Here is a 19,042-nt window from a genome sequence, read left to right on the forward strand (position 1 = left end):
TTTATACCCCGCCCTCCCCAACGGGCTCAGGGCGGCTAACAACAGAGGCAATTGCCAGATCTAATCCACCGTCGAAGATGACAGCTCGGTGGTGGTACAGTGACGGCGGCGGCTCCTATGCAAAGGCCTGGCGGAAGAGCTCCATCTTGCAGGCCCTGCAGAACTGTGCCAGTAGTAACAGCAGTAAATCTGCAATTAAAACAACCACCATGAAATAATCATATCAGAGGGCGTCTGGGTTGATCTGTTAAAACAATTAAAACAACATTAAAACATAAAACAGTTAAAACAACATAAAAACAATCATGAAACGCAGGAAAAGAGGAAGAGCCAACCGGAGATGGATGGACTCCATCAGGGAAGCCACGGAGGCCCTCCGTTCGCAAGACCGGAGCAAGGCTGTTAACGACAGGGCATTTTGCAGGTCATTAATGCAGAGGGTCGCCATAGGTTGGAAGGGACTTGACAGCAGTTCACACACACACACACACACACACACACACACACACACACAGAGCACCTTAGGGCCCGACAAGATTTTCAGGGTGTAAGCGTTCGAGAGCCAACACTCCCTTGGTCAGATAGGATTCTTGTCTCCCCACAGAGGCTAATTTTCTGCCCCTGAGCATTTCCCCTCTGCTCCAGTCAAGCTGCTTACAGTGCGCATCGGACCTCTGCATCCTGAGTCTCCTCTTTGCAGCACGCCTCCCACCTTCAGCATGGGATATAAGGACTCAGGGGTGTCCATGCAGGCTTGTATCTGACGAAGGGAGCTTTGATTCTCCAGAGCTCGTACCCGGAAAAACTTGTCGGTCTCTAAAGTGCTCCAAGGGCCGTGGTGGCTCAGAGGTTAAGATGCTGAGCTGCAGACTGGAAGGTCTGTAGCTCGGCAGTTCGAGACCCGAGTGTGCCACGTGACGGAGTGAGCTCCCGTCTCTGGCCCCAGCTCCTGCCAACCTAGCAGTTCGAAAGAAAGAAATTGGAGGTAGATAAATAGATACCACTTCAGTGGGAAAGTAACAGTGTTCCATGCGCCTCGTCATCTAGTCCACTCGGCGTCTCCACAGGACCACGGAGATCTCTCCGGACAGCGCTGGCTCTTCGGCTTGGAAACGGAGACGAGTACCGCCCCCCTAGAGCCGGATTCAGCTAGCTTTCGAGCAAGGGAAAGCTTTATTTTTTACCTTTAAGGGGCTCCTGGATTCGAATTGGGATGTTCTACTGCAGACCAACACAGCTTCCCTCAGAAACTAGAATTAAAATGGTGCATCCATCATCGCTTGGGTAAAAGAGCCAGTAGAGAGCCAGTTTGGTGTCGTGGTTAAGTGTGCAGACTCTAATCTTGGAGAACCAGGTTTGATTCCCCACTCTTCCCCTTGCACCTGGCTGGGTGACCTTGGGTTAGTCACAAGCTCTGGCACAGCTGTCCTTGAAAAAGAGCACTTTGTGTCAGAGCTCTCTCAGCCCCACCCACCTCACAGGGTGTCTGTTGTGGGGAGGGGAAGGGAAAGGAGTTTGTAAGCCGCTCTGAGACTCCAAGTGAAGGGCAGGGTATAAATCCAATCTCTTCTTTTTCTTCTAAAATATTTTTTTTCCCCTTCAACTGGCACTGGAAAGAGACTTGGCCCCCGTTGAATGTCTGTGAGAAGGACGTTCCACAGCACAGATGGCCGCATCTTTGGTAGACATCTATCTGGCTTCAGAAAGGGAAGCCAACTCTCTGTTCATGACCGTGGCGAGTGGGCAGGGGGCAGGTGCCCTTTAAATCTGGGGGTCCTGAGCCATGTCGGGCTTGAAAGGCAGCCCTTGGAAGTGTGTCTTGAAGAGGATATGGGGCCAATGTGATTCTATTAAGGTGGGCAAAATATATTCCCCGCTCTTCGTGCCACTCGGTGGTCTCACGGCCCCGTCCTGTGCCAACCGATGTCCAGGCCAGCCCCACCTCAGGCGGCTTGCAGTAGTCCAGCACTGATGGGAAAGTGAGGGACACCATGGAGGATGTCACTAGCTTTGGGGTGTATCACGTAGAGCCCCCCCCCCCCCAAATGAGGAAAAGTTTGTTTTCCCATAGGGGTACGATCTCCTCCCGCCAGAGTCATCCATACATACAGCACACAGTTTAAAAGACAAGAGGTTGGATCTCACGAACCCATTCCACTAGCAGCAGTGCTTTCCTCCGGTGGAAGGAGCTGCCCCTACACACAGGTACGTGTGATACTGAGTCAGACCTTTGTTCCATCAATGGCAGCACTGTCTACTCAGACTGGCAGCGTCTCTCCAGGGTCTCAGGCAGAGGTCTTTCCCATCACTCTTACCTAGTCCTTTAACTAGAGGTGCTGGGGATTGAACCTGGGACCTTCTGCGTTCCAAGCGGAGGCTCTGCCACTGAGCCACAGCCCCTTATCCTGTTGGGAGACCCTCAGAAGGACATCTTACATCAGAGGAAAGAGGAAAAGGCCTCTGCTGGAGGAACCCATCTCTGTTCTTATGCACGTAATTAAATTGTGGGGTTCACTGCCAGTGGAGTGAAGCCATGGCCGTACATAATTACTGTTAAAAATAAGAAAGCAAGTCCTGATGTTTATGAAGAGCAAACAGGGAAGTGTCGATTTTATGTGCTGCTGACGCTTCTAAGAGGGGCATCCATTTTTCTTGGAGATTGTCGGGAACGGGTTGATTCTCAGATCGAGGGATACTAGTGGGTGCTTTGTCCTGTAAAAAAAATTCCCACAGTTTCAGGTACCAGTCGCTCATTTGCAGCGTCTTCTTAGATTTCCAGTGAAATGCAATGACATTCCTAGCAGCCGCAAGACATAGTTCTATTAGCTGTTTCATAAGCCCATTGGGGGCAGGATGACTCCAATGATTCAGGAGGAACAAAGAGGGTTGCAGTTGGCCGTACATAGATTTAAAAGGGGGTCAGGCAGATAGTCAGTCAATCCTAAAAGATAATCAGTCAATCCTAAAAGAAATCAACCCTGACTGTTCCCTGGAAGGCCAGATAATGAAACTGAAGCTCAAATACTTTGGCCACCAAATGAGAAGGGAGCACTCACTGGAGAAGACCCTGATGCTGGGAAAGATTGAAGGTCAAAGAAGACGGGGATGGCAAAGGATGAGATGGTTAGACAGTGTCATAGATGCAACGAACATGAAATTGAGCCAACTTCAGAGGACAGCGGAAGACAGGAAGGCCTGGCGGGAGCTGGTCCATGGGGTCGCGAAGAGTCGGACTCGACTGTGCGACTGAACAACAACAACAACAACAGGCAGATAGAAGAAGAGGAGGAGGAGGAGGAGATTGGATTTATACCCCACCCTTCACTCAGAGTCTTGGAAACTGAGACTCCGAGTGAAGGGTGGGGAATAAATCAAATCTCTCCTCCTCCTCCACCTCCTCCTCCTCCTCCTCCTTATTCTGGATCAGTGCAACCTGAGTACCAGGTGTGGGACAGCAACAGCAGAGACATCTGATTGGTGACTGTAGAAAACAAGTTTCTGACGTAGATGGGCTTTTAGCCTGATCCTGCAGGGCTCTGTTTTTAAGATTACTAGCCCATGTCCTGAGTGGCCCAGGCGGGCCCGATCTCATCAGATCTCAGAAGCTAAGCAGGGTCGGCCCTGGTTAGTATTTGGATGGGAGACCACCAAGGAAGCCCCGGGTTGCTACGCAGAGGCAGGCAATGGCAAAACACCCTCTGTTAGTCTGTTGCCTTGAAAACCCTACGACGTGGTCGCCCTACGTCCGCCGAGACTTGATGGCACTTTACATACCTACACACTCCCCGTCATCCCCTTAGACTACAACTCCCATAATGCCTTTGTTTGCTGTTTGGTGGGTCAGAGACCGTCTTTGTTTGTACGATCAGGTGATCTTGGCTTTTTATTGCCTTGGGGAGGGCAGGAAAAGATTTGACGGGCATTCCCAGATAAAGAAGCCACACGAGAGATGAAAACACAGCTTTTAGTCTAATGGTTTGCAGGATTCCTCTTCTCTGAGCAAACCGTAGATAAAAACAATCCTCTCCCTTTCCGAATGGGCGGTGTGTCACCTTCAGCTTGGCAGGTGTCCTTGTAAAACACCCCTTTTGATCTGAGAAGGCTTTTGATGTCGCAGAAGGGTTTGTCCTCATTGACATGCTGGCTGTCACCATCCACGTCCAGTGGCACATTTCCCCAAGTAAATTATGGAGATGCTCAAAACTCTGAACATGATCTCTGAAGCCAGCGGAACAGGAAGACTGCGTGCAAACAAGTTTGCAGGGTGCCCATGAAGGAAGAGGATCTGTCCTTGTGTGGCCATTTGACAAATGCAAATAAAATAACAGAGAGAGAGAGAAAAATAAAAACAATAATGTTCAGTATCATAATGCACTGTGTTGTGGTCCCACCTGGTGCACTTGTACCGTTCAGGTTGCTCTCTCATAAAGGATATTGTTACACTGGAGAACATGTGGGGGAAAGGGGCATGTGAATTATAAAGGGGTTGGGTGTTCCCTCTAAGCTGAGTTAGTGTGAGGTAGCTCCAGGGGTCATTTCGTAGAAAAAGAGGTACAGGAGCTCATTAGCATAACTCATTAGCATAACTCATTAGCATATGCCACACCCCCTGACATCACCGGAAGTGTGTCAGAAGGCAATACCCACCACTCAGGCTCCACTGGACTGTTTTGGATTGCTAGGGGTTTTTTTGGGGGGGGGGTATGCAGATCTGTCCTCGCAGAGGAGGGAGAGCTTGTACCTGAATAAAACTTTGGTCTTAAAGGTGCCACTGGACTGTTATGGGCTGGGGGGGGGCTGCAACTTACCTGGCTGCTTCTTGCTGTGACTGAGGGCTGCTGGGAGCAGGGGGTGGGGCTTGTTGCATGTGCCCGCCCCCTGGGCTCTTTACTGCCCGAGCTCCGCTCCTGTGCGCTCCTGCAGGAAATGACCCCTGGGTAGCTCACAGTTTTTTAGCCTCCGGCTCACACATTTTTGTCTCAGCCCAGGAAGGATGAGCTCCAGAGCAAACTGATTTATGCAGCAGCCAAATCACTCACTCACAACTTTAATGCCAGTAGCTCACAAAGTTTAGAGGGAACATTAAGACTGAGCAGTTTGGCTTTTTCAGTTTGGAAGAGAGGTAAGACAGGGGGGGCTGCAATACATCCCATGCACGATTCCTTTAACGTTGCAGATGCTGTTGTGGGGCAGTTCTTGGAGGTACACAGTAGTGCGCACCTAAGGACATCTGCATTCATTCAGATAATGCTGTTAAATGTACGCAATATCCAGAAACATTAATACGCTTCATATTGAATTTCCTTCAAAACTGAATAGTGGATTCAAACCATTTCTATCCTACCTTGTAAATGCCAAGCTGGGCATCTCCTTGAACTGAGTTTGCAAGACCTTAGATCTCAGAAATCCAGTATCTCAGGTTTAGCAATTTATTTAATTTATACCCTACCTTTATCCCAGTGGGGACCCGAAGCAGCTTACCCTGTTCTCTTCTCCACCGTTTTATCCTCACAACAACCCTGCGAGGCAGGTGAGGCTAAAAGTGTGTGACTGGCCCAAAGTCACCCAGCGAGCTTCCAGAGCAGAGTGGGGATTCGAACCTGGGCTTCCCAAATCGTAGTCGGACCCTCTAACCACTGAACCGTATTGGCAAGTCTCGATCTTGCAGGGAGCTCTGCTTCATTCGAAGAGTCCTGGCTCTGCAGGGCTTGTAGAATTAACTTGTAAAGGAACTGAGCTTGAAGCAGTAAGCCTTGCTTGGATCTGGTAACCTCTCAGCTCCTGGAGAGTTTATGGGAATATAAATCTCAGTTGCAAAAACACTAAAATTATATTCCAAAAACTTTAACCAAACTATAAATATTAAAAGGTGTGCATGAAAATACGCCAATTTTTGGTTACCTGTACATGTGTGTACCTTCCCTTTGTGTAAAAACACCTTTGTAGTAAAACTGCATTTGCAAAACTGAAAAGGGAGGGAGGGGGACACAGAAGAAGAAAAGGAGGAGGAGACTGGATTTATACCCCGCCCTTCACTACCCGAAGGAGTCTCAGGGTGCGTTCAGACGGGGGCTTTCTGCCGGTGCAGTTTATGCCGGCAGAAACGCGATCATACTCACCCTCCATTTTGCGGATCCCTCCGTTGGACGCCCGCTCACACGCTGCGGGCGTTGGCATTTTTTTTTTTAAGCAGTTTGAGCATGCGCATAGGCAGCCATTCAGAGAATGGCGATTTTTGCGCATGCTCAACCCCCCCCATTACATTTAAACTTTAAAGGTAAGCACTTACCTTTAAAGTTTAAAGCCCAACCTGGCCTCCCTGTAGTCCCGGACTCCTCCGGGACGTTAAAGTAAGGGCTTTTTTTTCCTTCTTAACAAATGCTCAGGGTGAAGCTTCGCCTGAGCGCATATCGCTTATTTTTTTTAAAAAATGGCGGGGGAAAGCCGGAAGCGGCTGTACAACGTTGCACTCTGTTTACCACCACTTCGGACCTAGTGGCAGAGTGCAACGGTTTAAAGGGATTTACAACGGTTAGGGACGGGAGGCAGATGTTCGTCGTGTGAACGCCCGTAAGTACACCGGTTGGAACCGGCACCCTAACCGTTGTAAATCCCCCGTTTGAACGCACCCTCAGAGTGACTTACAAACTCCTTTCCCTTCCCCTCCCCACAACAGACACTCTGTGAGATAGGTGGGGCTGAGAGAGCTCTCCCTAGAAACTGCCCTTGAGGGAACAGCTCTGAAAGAACTTATGATTGACCCAAGGACACACATAACACAAAACAAACTGAATTAAGTACCTAAAGGTTAAGGAAACAGGCCAAATTATACTGTGTTCGTCAATATAAAAATTAACTAATATTAACAAATATACAAAAATACACGTATTTATTTCTCAGTAGATTAAAAACAGATCTTGGCCCTTACAAGAGCCTCGGTTATCACTGATAATCTGTAATGACATCCAAAAGTGACAAAATATTGACCTTGACCACACATTTCAGCCCGACTGGCCTTCCTCAGTGGTCAAACGAATAACATCGCAACATGGCTTATGACATAATAATATAACATTCATTCATCATAAACTCACCAAGAGGAAGACAGGTAGCCGTGTTAGTCTGTCTGTAGCAGCAGAAAAGAGCAAGAGTCCAGCAGCACCTTAAAGACTAACAAAATTTGTGGAGGTTTCGTGAGTCACGGCTCTCTCCTTCAGATACAGCTGTGACTCACGAAAGCTCCTCCCCTGCCACATATTTTGTTAGTCTTTAATGTGCAGCTGGACTCTTGCTCTTTTCTACTGACCGAGAGGAAGTTATTCGGATAATTATAGCCTATGACCAAGGGAAAGGATATACCTTGTTCTTAAGAATGCACAACTATGGTCAGGTAAACTTATTTCTGGGGCAATAATTCAAATTGTGTCTCTTCCTCACTTGGTCAGAAAAGTTCTGTAAAGCCAGGAGCCATGTTGCAATGTTATTAGTTTGACTGCTGAGGAATGCCATTTGGGCTGAAACATGTGTGGTCAGGGTCAATAATTGGTTACTTTTCGGATTATCAGTGATAACAGCTCTTGTAAGGGCCAATGTCTGTTTTTAATCTATTGTGAAACAAAAACACGTATTTTCGTTTGAGTCCAGTGGCACCTATAAGCCCAAGTTTTATTTAAGGCAGGGCTCTTTTTGTAGAAAAAGCCCAGCAGGGACTCATTAGCATAATAGGCCACACCCAACAGCAGGAACTCATTAGCATATTGGGCCACACCCCTGACAGCACAGCTCATTAGCACATTAGACCGCACCCACATGTTACCAGAAGTGTGGTGATCCAGCCACACCCACCTTTTGCTTGTTATTCTGTTTACCTTGTTTGTTGTCGAAACCCAGGGCCTTTTTTGGTTGCAGGAACTCCTTTGCATGTTAGGCCACACACCCCTAAAGTAGCCAATCCGAATGAGTTTCTGCTGTTGGGTGTGGCCTATTATGCTAATGAGTTCCTGCTGGGCGTGGCCAACTCGGGAGCCAGCCGGAACTCTGTTCCTGTGCGTTCCTGCCCCCAAATAGCCCTGATTTAAGGTATAAGCTTTTGTGTGCTCTGTGCACACCAAAGCCTATACCCACTGGACTCAGATTTTGTCCTGCTGCTTCTGACCAACACGGTGACCCACCTGAATGTATTTTTGTATATTTGTTAATTTTTAAATTGACTAGCAGTATTATTTGGCTGTATGTTTATGCTTTCTTAACCTTTAGGTACTTAAATTGCACTTGTACACATGGGGATGCCACGTGTAAAGTTTGCACACGTGTTGTGCTTCGGTTGTCAGGTGGCTCAGTGAAAGTACAGGCAGATCCCAGATTCCCCAGCCCCAAACCTTGTCTACAAAGATTGTGGGTTGGGAGAAATGTTTTTGACCTGTGTTGCAGCTGACCTAGTGTTTACCTGGCATGAAGGCACACCTGAAAAGATTTCTCCTTAAGGCAAAGGGAGTCCGCTTGTTCTCTTTTGTGTGTTTGAATATCAGTGGTGGATCAGTGACCAGGGTGGGGCAATGCCAGATGTTCTGTGTGTATCACATCTGTGAGCCATGTCTGAAGCCCACACGGCCAGAGTTGGTCCTCTTTATTCAGTGCCCTGGATTCCAAGCCGTTGAAACGAGATTAAACCTTCCTTAACTGGATTGCAGATTGGCCTTGAAAGGGATTTGTATAAACCTGCCAAAAGTGAGCACCTGGCTGCCAGGTATATTGGGGGGGGGGGCTAGAGGCGGGCTCTGCGAAGTCCTCTCTGTTTGGTTGGCCGGTGCCCCTACGTCTTGTTGCTATGGCAACAGCAAAGACCTTCTCTCTGCTTTGGAGGCAGAGCTCTCCCTCGCCTGTGTTAGGAGGACCTTTTTTGCCAAAAGTGAACGGAATTCTCCCCAGCTTCTGGCGGGGAAGGAAGCGAGCGAAGGCCGGTGCCCCTTCATGTCTGTGCTGGGGGTGGGGTGGGGGACAATTTTTTCTTACATGTCTTTTGGGGATGTAGGTGCACTGCAGCCGTGCAGGCTCACCTGTACACACGGCTGCGAACGTAAGCGATGACCGCCTTTTTCGTAGCTGAGGGTGAGACAGAACTAATCCTGCCATCCTGGGAGCGAAAAGGTTCGTGGCCAAGGAGGGCTTGCAAACAGTGGCCTGGAGCCACGCCGAGAATGCTTAACTGCCCTGAATTTTAATAACGAGGATGATTTTTCATGAGAAGGGGCAGCAGTTTTGGCTTATTTCCCCTCCCGCTGCAGGCCCCTACAGCAGGGTTCCCTCTAAGCTGAGTTGGTGTGAGCTAGCTCACAGTTTTTTTAGCCTCCGGCTCACACCTTTTTGTCTTAGCTCAGGAAGGATGGCTCCAGAGCAAACTGATTTATGCAATAGCCAAATCGCTCGCTCACAACTTTAATGCCGGTAGCTCACAAAGCAGAATTTTTGCTCACAAGACTCCCCAGCTTAGAGGGAACATTGCCCTACAGTATTGTTCACAAAGGTCTACTGACTCCCCGGAACAAAATTTCAGAGGTCTAAGTGGTAAGTTGCCAACCTCCAGGTGGGACCTGGAGACACCCCCCCCCCCAGAATTACAGCTAATTTTCAGACTACAGAGATCAGTTCCCCTGGAGAAAATGGTTGCTTTGGCAGGTGGACTCTACAGCGTTCTAACCTCACCGAGGTCCCTCCTTTCCCCAAACCCCACAAATCCCCAAGAATCTCCTGACCCGGTTTTGGCCAGTTGCCATCGGCAACCCGAGGGCTACTGTGGGGGGTGGGAGAAGAACGTGGCTGCCAGAGTTCAGTAGATTGTGCTAACTCATTAGCATAATAGGCCATACCCAACAGCAGGAACTCATTAGCCGATTAGGCCACACCCCTGACAGCACAGCTCATTTGCATATTAGGTCACACCCCCATGTTACCAGAAGTGTGGTCATCCAGCCACACCCACCTTTTGCTTCTTATTCTCTTTACCTTGCTTGTTGTCAAAACCCAGGGCTTTTTGCATGTTAGGCCACACACCCCTAATTGTAGCCAATCCGAATGAGTTTCTGCTGTTGGGTGTGGCCTGTTATGCTAATGAGTTCCTGCTGGGCGTGGCCGACTTGGGAGCCAGCCGGAACGCCGTTCCTGTGAGTTCCTGCCCAAAAATAGCCCTAGCGATGACTGATTAAAATGTGGGATTCACTGCTGGAGGTTTTAGGAGGGTTGCCAGTTGACCTTCAGGCAACCAAAATCAGTTGCCCCGGAGAAAATGGCTGCTTTGGAGGATGGACTCTGTGGCACGGCACCCTGCTGAGGCTTCGGTCCCTCCCCAAACGCCAAATGCCTCCTCAGCCTCCCCCACCCCCATAATGTCCAGGAATTTCCCAGCCACAAGCTGGCAACCCCAGGTTGCAGTGATGGCCACTAGCATAGACAGCTTTAAAAGGGGACTGGACAGATCCATAGATGATAGTTCTATCAGTGGCTGCTAACTATGGTGACTAAAGGGAACCTCCACGTTCCAAGGCAGTCAACCTCTGAATCCCAGTACCAGGACGCAACATCAGGGGAAGGCCTCAGCCTCTCTGCCCTGTTGTTGGGTCTCCAGAGGAACTGGCTGGCCACCATGTGAGACAGGATGCTGGGCTAGATGGGCCACTGGTCAGGTCCAGCAGAACTCTTCTTACGTTCTTATGAGTGCAGTCGGTTCCTGAAGTTCACACCAGTCGGCTCTCTTCCGCCAAGGGCGGAAGGCCAAGGCAGCGTTCCCCTGCGGCTCGGTAACGCCTCTCCTCTTTTCCCCCTACAGGGTTCGGCTCCCATCCTGGTAGTCATGGTGATCTTGTTAAACATCGGAGTCGCCATTTTGTTTATTAACTTTTTCATCTAACTCGGGACAGTCTTGTTTGCAAAAACGAACAGTTCAACACACACACACTCACACACACATACGGCACGTACGTGTACCAGCGAGCGGGAGGACGAAGGGAGCGGCGAGCACCACGCGCCAGGGAGCCGTGCGGTCTGTTATGAACTGTCCTGCGACAACTTCCAAGTCTTTTCACAGAAGAAGAAGAAGAACAACAACAAAAAAAGATTGAGTCTCACTCACAGTATGCCTTTTTTTCCTGGGTAATGTTTTTGGGATTTTAGCCAAAATTCTTTGCTTGTATAACACTTATGCTGTGTGGCATGGCAGAATGGAGAAAGCACTCCAATCCTCCCCGCCCCAGACAGGACTCCCCGGCATCGATTCATCCGCAAAATTGTCATGGATGGCGGGAAGATAGCTTTGGGGGGCACTGCGAGTCGAGGAGGGGGTGCCCTCTTGCAGTTGAGCCGTAGGGAAAAGCCACACGCACAGCTGCCTTGGGCATAGCTTGTGTGCGGGAAATGGCTGTTACTGACTGTCGACGTGTTTAGCCCTTGAGGAAAGACCCGCATCAGTGGCTGTGTGGATTGGCGTTCCCCCAGGGAAACTGCAGTGGGAGAATACCCTAAACGTACCTTTTATCGTGATGGCAATTGGGGGCCCTTTTTCTAAAGCTGAACAGCAGAACCCCCCATAAAACAGAACAGGGCGAGATGAAAACCGAATGCTACACATGAGAAATCCACCCCAGCAGAAGGACTTTAAAAGTTATGTCAAGATGGGTCGCCAGTGTTCGTCTGTCTGCAGCAGAAGAAAACAGCAGGAGTCCAACAGCACCTTAAAGGCTAAAAGAAAAAATGTGCCAGGGTAGGAGATTTTGCGACTCACAAAAGCTCCTCCCCCTGCCACAAATTTTTGTTAGTCTTTTAGGTGCTCCTGGACTCTTGCTCTATTCTTTAAAACTCACAGAAACACCTAGACCCCCCCTCAGCCCACCCTCTTCTCCCCCCCCCCCCACAAGAGAGGCCCACAAGTTCCAAAATGCAATTCTGATGCTCTCACATGACAGATTAGTTTTCACAAATCACGGGCAGTACAAAAAAACTCCAGAGTTGCACATGAAGTCTTAGGGGGTGGAAAGGTAAGTCTTGGCATACATAGGGAAGTCTTAGGGGGTGGAAATGTAAGTCTTGGCATACATAGGGGGGGGGGGGACACCCGGACCTATTATTCCAGGTAGTTATAGAACTTGTGCCACAAGTTTTCACACTCATCATTTCTGGGACGTGTGAAAAACCTGACCGGAAATGTTTTTAAGATGACCAAAGCTTTCCTGGAAATTTAATTTCCTTCTCGCTGTAAACCGGACCACGAATCTCCTTTTGGGTCAGTCTAGGTCCAACCGCTTTCTGTATCTGAAGGGGGGGGACGCTCGCGCTCACCGTCTTCCGTTGTGACCCCACCGCTGTGTCTGTCCCTGAGTCAAGGCATGAACGAGGACCCTGCCCACCCCGACCCCCACGTCTCTGGGGAGCAGTGCCCCTCTGCATCAGGCGAGGAGTGGAGGGCGTCCCTGTCCCATCTCGCCATTGGGCCATTTCCAGATGTCATGCTTGGCCTCTGAGCATGTAAGACCTTTGCACTTTGTCCGCAGGATATATATCCCAGCTTCCGACATATCCCTGTACAAAAACAAACAAAAAAGACGAACAATCATTGACAACAGCCGCCTCCGAGTACGTAATGCTCTTTTTTTAAAATATTTCGGTTATGTTTTCCTCCTCTATGTAATCACTGCATTTGGTTTGGTTCAAAACATCTTTGTAAGATGCCTTGCCTTCTTCCTTCTTTATTCGGTTTTTCCTTTCCACGGTCCCTGGTACGCCACAGAAAAGACGCATCGTTTCGTTGCTGGCAGTCCACCAAGAATGGGGGGGGGGAGGTAAGGGGGTGGGTTTGGCAGCTTAGTTCTGTTGCCTGCTGAAGACGACCTGAAGCGTTTTCCCTGGCCCCAGGGAGCAAGGGTGTAGACTTTCCAATTTCCCGGGGGGGGGCTGGGGCTGGGCCAGAGGCATTGCTGTGCTAGGAGCAAGGGTGGCTCCCGGGGGAGGCTGAGCACTTTCCTGAAAATTTCGGCGGGGGCTGAAGCCCCGCCGCCCCCACGAAGATTACGCCTATGCCAGGGAGCATCGCCCAAAAACACAAGCCACTTTCTGCCTGCCAATTATGCGCATGAGCTGATTAGCAGGTAACGGGAGCGCCGACCCACGGCCCCTCTCTTCCACGTTCTCTATCGGGACCAATTTCTGCCCTCGATACTGACCTCCCGTACAGTTTGAGGGCCTCTCCTTATTCCACAGTTGTCCAAGCTTTGGCTGTAAGAGCCGTGACCACCCATCCACCACCACCCCCCACTCACCCTGGCCTCCAAAGCACACCTCTGCCCACGCCCTATCTCCCTGCCCCACGACAGATGCAGGGGAACCCCAGCTAGGCGTGGGGTCGATTGTACCATGAAGAAGGCTGCAAGGTTGGCATGAAAGATATTGGCACAGGACACCCCTCTGTGCTTCTGGTTTCAGGGCCACGGCCAGCGTGGGCACACGGGCCAGGTGATTTGCAGAGCGGCTTGCTTCGGGCGAGTCCCAGGGCGGGGCCCGGTCTCCATTCAGCCACCTCGGTTTGCTCATTGTTGGGTACAGCAGTCTGTCCCTGTGGACAACTCGGCTTTTCGTTGCTTACATTTCAGATGTCTTTTCTGCTCTCTTTTCAGCAGTTTTCTTTACTATGCTGCACTGGATTGCTATATTTTTAACCAGAAATAAACTAAAGATTAGAGCATGTGCCCGTTAAATTTAATTCATCCCCTCCTCCCCACATATTCCCTCTCTCCGCCCTCTCGTGACTGCAAGTCAAATACAGAAGAACTGGTGTTGTTGGTTGCGTCTGTCAGAGAAAAGGAGCTCAGCCCCAAATTACCTTTGGAGGACAGGGCACTTTCTAGAAGAAGGGGGTGGGGGGAGTTCATTTTTTAAGAAAAATGTAATTGCCAAATTGTTCTTGCAAACACAGCACAATCCAAAATTCTGATTTCTATGTAACTGTAGCATTGGATCTCTGTCTTTGCCAGTGCTCTGCGTTTCGTAATTCCAGTAGCCATTGTTTGTCTTTTAAAGAGAAACATGAAATTCTAGAGAAACGTTTTTACACTCTTAAAAAGTGCATCCCAAAGCAGACACAGAGATTCCTGGTAGGAAACAGGAGTCTGGATAGTACGACTTCAGACTGCAGGAGCAGGCACATGAGGGCGGCATCATAAATAAATCTCTGCCTGCATAAAACCAGCATGTCAGGGAGAAGAGTTCCAGTCTGCTGTGGCCTGAGAAGCTACTTTTCTATGGGTTAGGAATACTGAGAGTGTATAACAGAGAGAATGTTCCTTTTGTGAACTCCTCCAACCGTGCATTTACTGCCTTGCCAGTTATTTGGGATAACCAGAGAGCCGGCATGGCGTACTGGTCAGTGTCTCAGGCCAGGATCTGAGAGATCCGGGTTCGAATCCTCACTCTGCCATGGAAGCTCGCTGGGTGACCTTGGGCCGGTCACATGCTCTCAGCCTAGCCTACCTCACAGGGCTGTTGTGGCAAACAAAATGAAGAAGAAGATAACGTGAGCCGTTTAGGTTCCCACCGGGGAGAAACACAGGGTGTAAATAAAGTAAATATATATTTATGTGCAAAACATAGGGCAATAGAGAGTGATTAAAATGTGGAATTTGCTGCGAGAGGATGTAGTGATGGGCACAGGAATAAACAGCTTGAGAAGGTGCTTAGATGGATTAATGGAGGACAAGTCTATCAGTGGTGACTAGCCACGGTGGCTGAGGGGAACCTCCACATTCAGAGGCACAAAACCTCTGAATCCCAGAGCCCGGAGGCAGCATCAAGGGAAGGCCTCGGCCTCTAGGCCCTGTTGCTGACCCTCCAGAGGATTGGCCACTGTGTGAGATGGGATGCTGGACTAGATGGACCACTGCTCTGATCCAGCAGGGCTCTTCTGATGTTTTTATGAAGGCCTCAGCCTCTGTGCCCTGTTGTTGGAACTCCAGAGGAACTGGTTGGCCACTGTGTGAGTCAGGAGGCTGGACTAGAGGGGCCACTGGTCTGATCCAGCAGGGCTCTCTTCTGATGTTCTTATGAAGGCCTTGGCCTCTCTGTCCTGTTGTTGGCCCTCCAGAGGAACTGGTTGGCCACTGTGTGAGTCAGGAGGCTGGACTAGAGGGGCCACTGGTCTGATCCAGCAGGGCTCTCTTCTGATGTTCTTATGAAGGCCTTGGCCTCTCTGTCCTGTTGTTGGCCCTCCAGAGGAACTGGTTGGCCACTGTGTGAGTCAGGAGGCTGGACTAGAGGGGCCACTGGTCTGATCCAGCAGGGCTCTCTTCTGATGTTCTTATGAAGGCCTTGGCCTCTCTGTCCTGTTGTTGGCCCTCCAGAGGAACTGGTTGGCCACTGTGTGAGTCAGGAGGCTGGACTAGAGGGGCCACTGGTCTGATCCAGCAGGGCTCTCTTCTGATGTTCTTATGAAGGCCTTGGCCTCTCTGTCCTGTTGTTGGCCCTCCAGAGGAACTGGTTGGCCACTGTGTGAGTCAGGAGGCTGGACTAGAGGGGCCACTGGTCTGATCCAGCAGGGCTCTCTTCTGATGTTCTTATGAAGGCCTTGGCCTCTCTGTCCTGTTGTTGGCCCTCCAGAGGAACTGGTTGGCCACTGTGTGAGTCAGGAGGCTGGACTAGAGGGGCCACTGGTCTGATCCAGCAGGGCTCTCTTCTGATGTTCTTATGAAGGCCTTGGCCTCTCTGTCCTGTTGTTGGCCCTCCAGAGGAACTGGTTGGCCACTGTGTGAGTCAGGAGGCTGGACTAGAGGGGCCACTGGTCTGATCCAGCAGGGCTCTCTTCTGATGTTCTTATGAAGGCCTTGGCCTCTCTGTCCTGTTGTTGGCCCTCCAGAGGAACTGGTTGGCCACTGTGTGAGTCAGGAGGCTGGACTAGAGGGGCCACTGGTCTGATCCAGCAGGGCTCTCTTCTGATGTTCTTAATATTTACATATAGCCAAGCACAAAAAACGCTTGGCATTCACCAATAAAACTAATCTCGGTCACATAGCCTTTTCAAGCTGCCCCAAGATATCAATGCGAAGTCTGCCCTGCCTCTTCTTCAAGGCTCGTATCAGACACCTGGTTTCCTACCCTGTAGTTAGGGGTGGAGGAGGAAGTGGGTAAGAGCCCATTGCACTCTGATTGTGTGCCTGCACCCTCGAAACCCTGACCTGAAGTGGCACCAACACAGAGGGGGGAAGTATTTGCACACTAGCATTTGGTTCTCCACAGGTGGGGGGCATACATAACCGCTAGCATTGCCTGACTCTCTTTAAGAGGCTGTTGGATATGGTTCCCCCAGCGGATGTAGCCAGCGTGGTGCACTGGTAAGAGAAGTGGGTTCTAATCTCGAGAACCAGGTTTGATTCCCCACTCCTCCTCTACATGAAGCCAGCTGGGAGACCGTGGGCCAGTCACAGTTCTCTCAGAGCTCTCGCAGCCCCACCTACCTCACAAGCAATGTTCCCTCTAAGCTGTGGAGTCTTGTGAGCAAAAATTCTACTTTGTGAGCTGCCGGCGTTAAGGTTGCGAGCCAGCGATTTGGCCGCGGCATAAATTAGCTCGCTCTGGAGCCCTCCTTCCTGAGCGAAGACAAAAATCTGTGAGCTGGAGGCTAAAAAAACGGTGAGCTAGTTCACATTAACTCAGAGGGCACACTGCTCACAAGGTGACTGTTGTGGGGAGGGGAAGGGATTGCATTCGTAAGCTGCTCTGAGATGCCTTAAAGAAAAGCGGGGTATAAAAACCTTCACGTTGATCAGAAACTAAGGAACTTATCAGTTCTCTGATGTGAGCTGAATAAACCCTCTCTGCCTTTGTTCATCCCTCCTTCCTCCACCATGGTGTAGTGGTTAGGAGCCCCAGACTCTAATCTGGGAGAACCGGGTTTGATTCCCCACTCCTCCACATGCAGCCAGCTGGCGTGACCTTGGGTCAGCCATAAATTCTTTCAGAGCTGTTCTCTCAGGAGCAGTCCTCAAGAGAGCTCTCTCAGCCCCACCTACCTCCCAGGGTGTCTGTTGTGGGGAGGGGAAGGGAAAGGAGACTGTAAGCCGCTCTGAGACTCCCGGTAGTGAAGGGTGAGGTCTCTTCTTCTTCTTTAAACTCTTCTTCTTCCTTAAACAATTCATGATCAAGTCTGTGGTTCGCTACTCCCCATTGACACTTTCCATGATCTTGTCTGAAAAAGCCTTTTTTTAGAGGCCAGCTTCATTTCCTCCTAGTTTTCATACCTACTAGTAGACATACTAGTGGTGGGGGAGGGTGGATTGCAGCGCTACTCTTTAGCCTCTCTGGATCCGTGACTCACCTTTAAAGCATATTTATTTATTTACTTTATGCCCAACCTTTCTCTCCAAGAAGAAGAGATTGGATTTATACCTTGCCTTTCACTTGGAAGTCTCACAGTGGTTTACAAACTCCTTTCCCCTCCCCTCCCCACAACAGACACCCTGGGAGGTAGGGTGGGTGGGGCTGAGAGAGCTCTGACAGAAACTGCCCTTGAGAGAACAGCTGAGAGAACTTGTGACTGACCCAAGGTCACACCAGCGGGCCGCATGTGGCCTACGGTGTTCTCATTTCCTCTATTTTCATAATCCTCACAACAACCCTGTGAAGTAGGTGAGGTCGAGAGGCTGTGGCTGGCCCAAGATCACCCAGCAGGCCTCCATGGCAGAATGGGGATTTGAACCTGGGTCTTCCAGATCACTGTCCGACAGCTTAACCACAACACCACCCTGTCTTTCGTTACAGGAAGTCATATGAGCGAAGAGCTCTTTTGAAGACTGCTCTTTGAGCGAACAGCTCAGAGAGAACTTGTGACTGACCCAAGATCACACCAGCTGGCTGCATGTGGCTTACAGTGTTCTCATTTCCTCCGTTTTAATAATCCTCACAACAACCCTGTGAAGTAGGTGCCAGAGTTACGATCTCACCAATGGAGAGAGCGGCTCCGCGTGCAAGCGTGCACAGAGAGTTGGGGGACGCACTGTCGGGAGGGCCGGGCCAGGAAAAGAGAAGAGAGAACTTTTTGGGAGGAGTGGGGGGTCTTCAAACATGCCTGTGCTAAAAACAACTGATGCCAACTCCTTCCCCTGGGCTTCCTCATCTCTGGGTCTTTGACCACGGCTGCGAAGCTCAACGATTTTACTTATTTAATCTCAGAGTTGGAAGGGTCATCTAGACCAACCCCCTGCCAACACAGGAACTATAATACCCACAACGAGTAGAGAACTCCCCCCAATGATGAAGAACCCACCACCCCTCAAGGGAGACTGTTCCAGTGTCAAATAAGAGGTTGGATTTATACCCCACCCTTCACTACCCGAAGGAGTCTCAGAGTGGCTTACCATCTCCTTCCCTTCCCCACAACAGAAACCCTGCGAGGTAGGCAGGGCTGAGAGAGCTCTCTCGAGGACTGCCCTTGAGAGAACAGCTCTGAAAGAAGTTATGACTGACCCAAGGTCACACCAGCAGCTGCATGTGGAGGAGTGGGGAATCAAACCCGGTTCTCCCAGATTAGAGTCCGCGCTCCTAACCCCTACACCAAACTGGAGGGAGGGGCGATGAACAGAGGCAGAGAGAGTTTATTCAGAGCTCTTTCAGGAACTGCTTGTGAGAGAACGGCTCTGAAAGAACTTGTGACTGACCCAAGGTCACACCAGCTGCTGCATGTGGAGGAGTGGGGAATCAAACCCGGTTCTCCTAGATTAGAGTCCGCGCTCCTAACCCCTACACCAAACTGGCTCACCAAACACGCTAGGTTCCCTCCCACAATCTGAAATGAAGTGGTTTGGTGTCACGCCTGGACCGCGAGATTGGCACAGGGAGCAACATGCTAGAGCCAGGCTTTCAACTGGCCCTTCGAGTTCTGACCCAGACGCCCAGGCAGAAGGGAGCCCACCGCCTGCTGCCTCAAACGCCTCCCACCCCCCCTGCACCCCGGAGCACTAAAGAGAAAGTTCACTGAGAGAAAGAAAGACAGAGCAACCTAATGAAGGCAAGG

At 50.2% G+C, this 19,042-nt stretch overlaps 1 protein-coding gene across 1 annotated transcript in view; it reads left to right on the top strand.

The window, feature by feature from the left end:
- JPH3 (junctophilin 3) overlaps window positions 1-10,903 on the top strand; it is a 117,878-nt gene extending 106,975 nt beyond the window's left edge. Inside the window, exon 5 of the mRNA XM_015415481.1 lies at window positions 10,823-10,903. Within this exon, the coding sequence (XP_015270967.1) occupies window positions 10,823-10,903 (81 nt within the window). The remainder of the gene's footprint in view (window positions 1-10,822) is intronic.
- Window positions 10,904-19,042: the final 8,139 nt, after the last annotated feature.

The sequence above is a fragment of the Gekko japonicus genome, unplaced genomic scaffold (genome assembly GCF_001447785.1).
Source record: "Gekko japonicus isolate JY-2015 unplaced genomic scaffold, Gekko_japonicus_V1.1 scaffold1502, whole genome shotgun sequence".
Lineage (NCBI taxonomy): Eukaryota > Metazoa > Chordata > Lepidosauria > Squamata > Gekkonidae > Gekko > Gekko japonicus.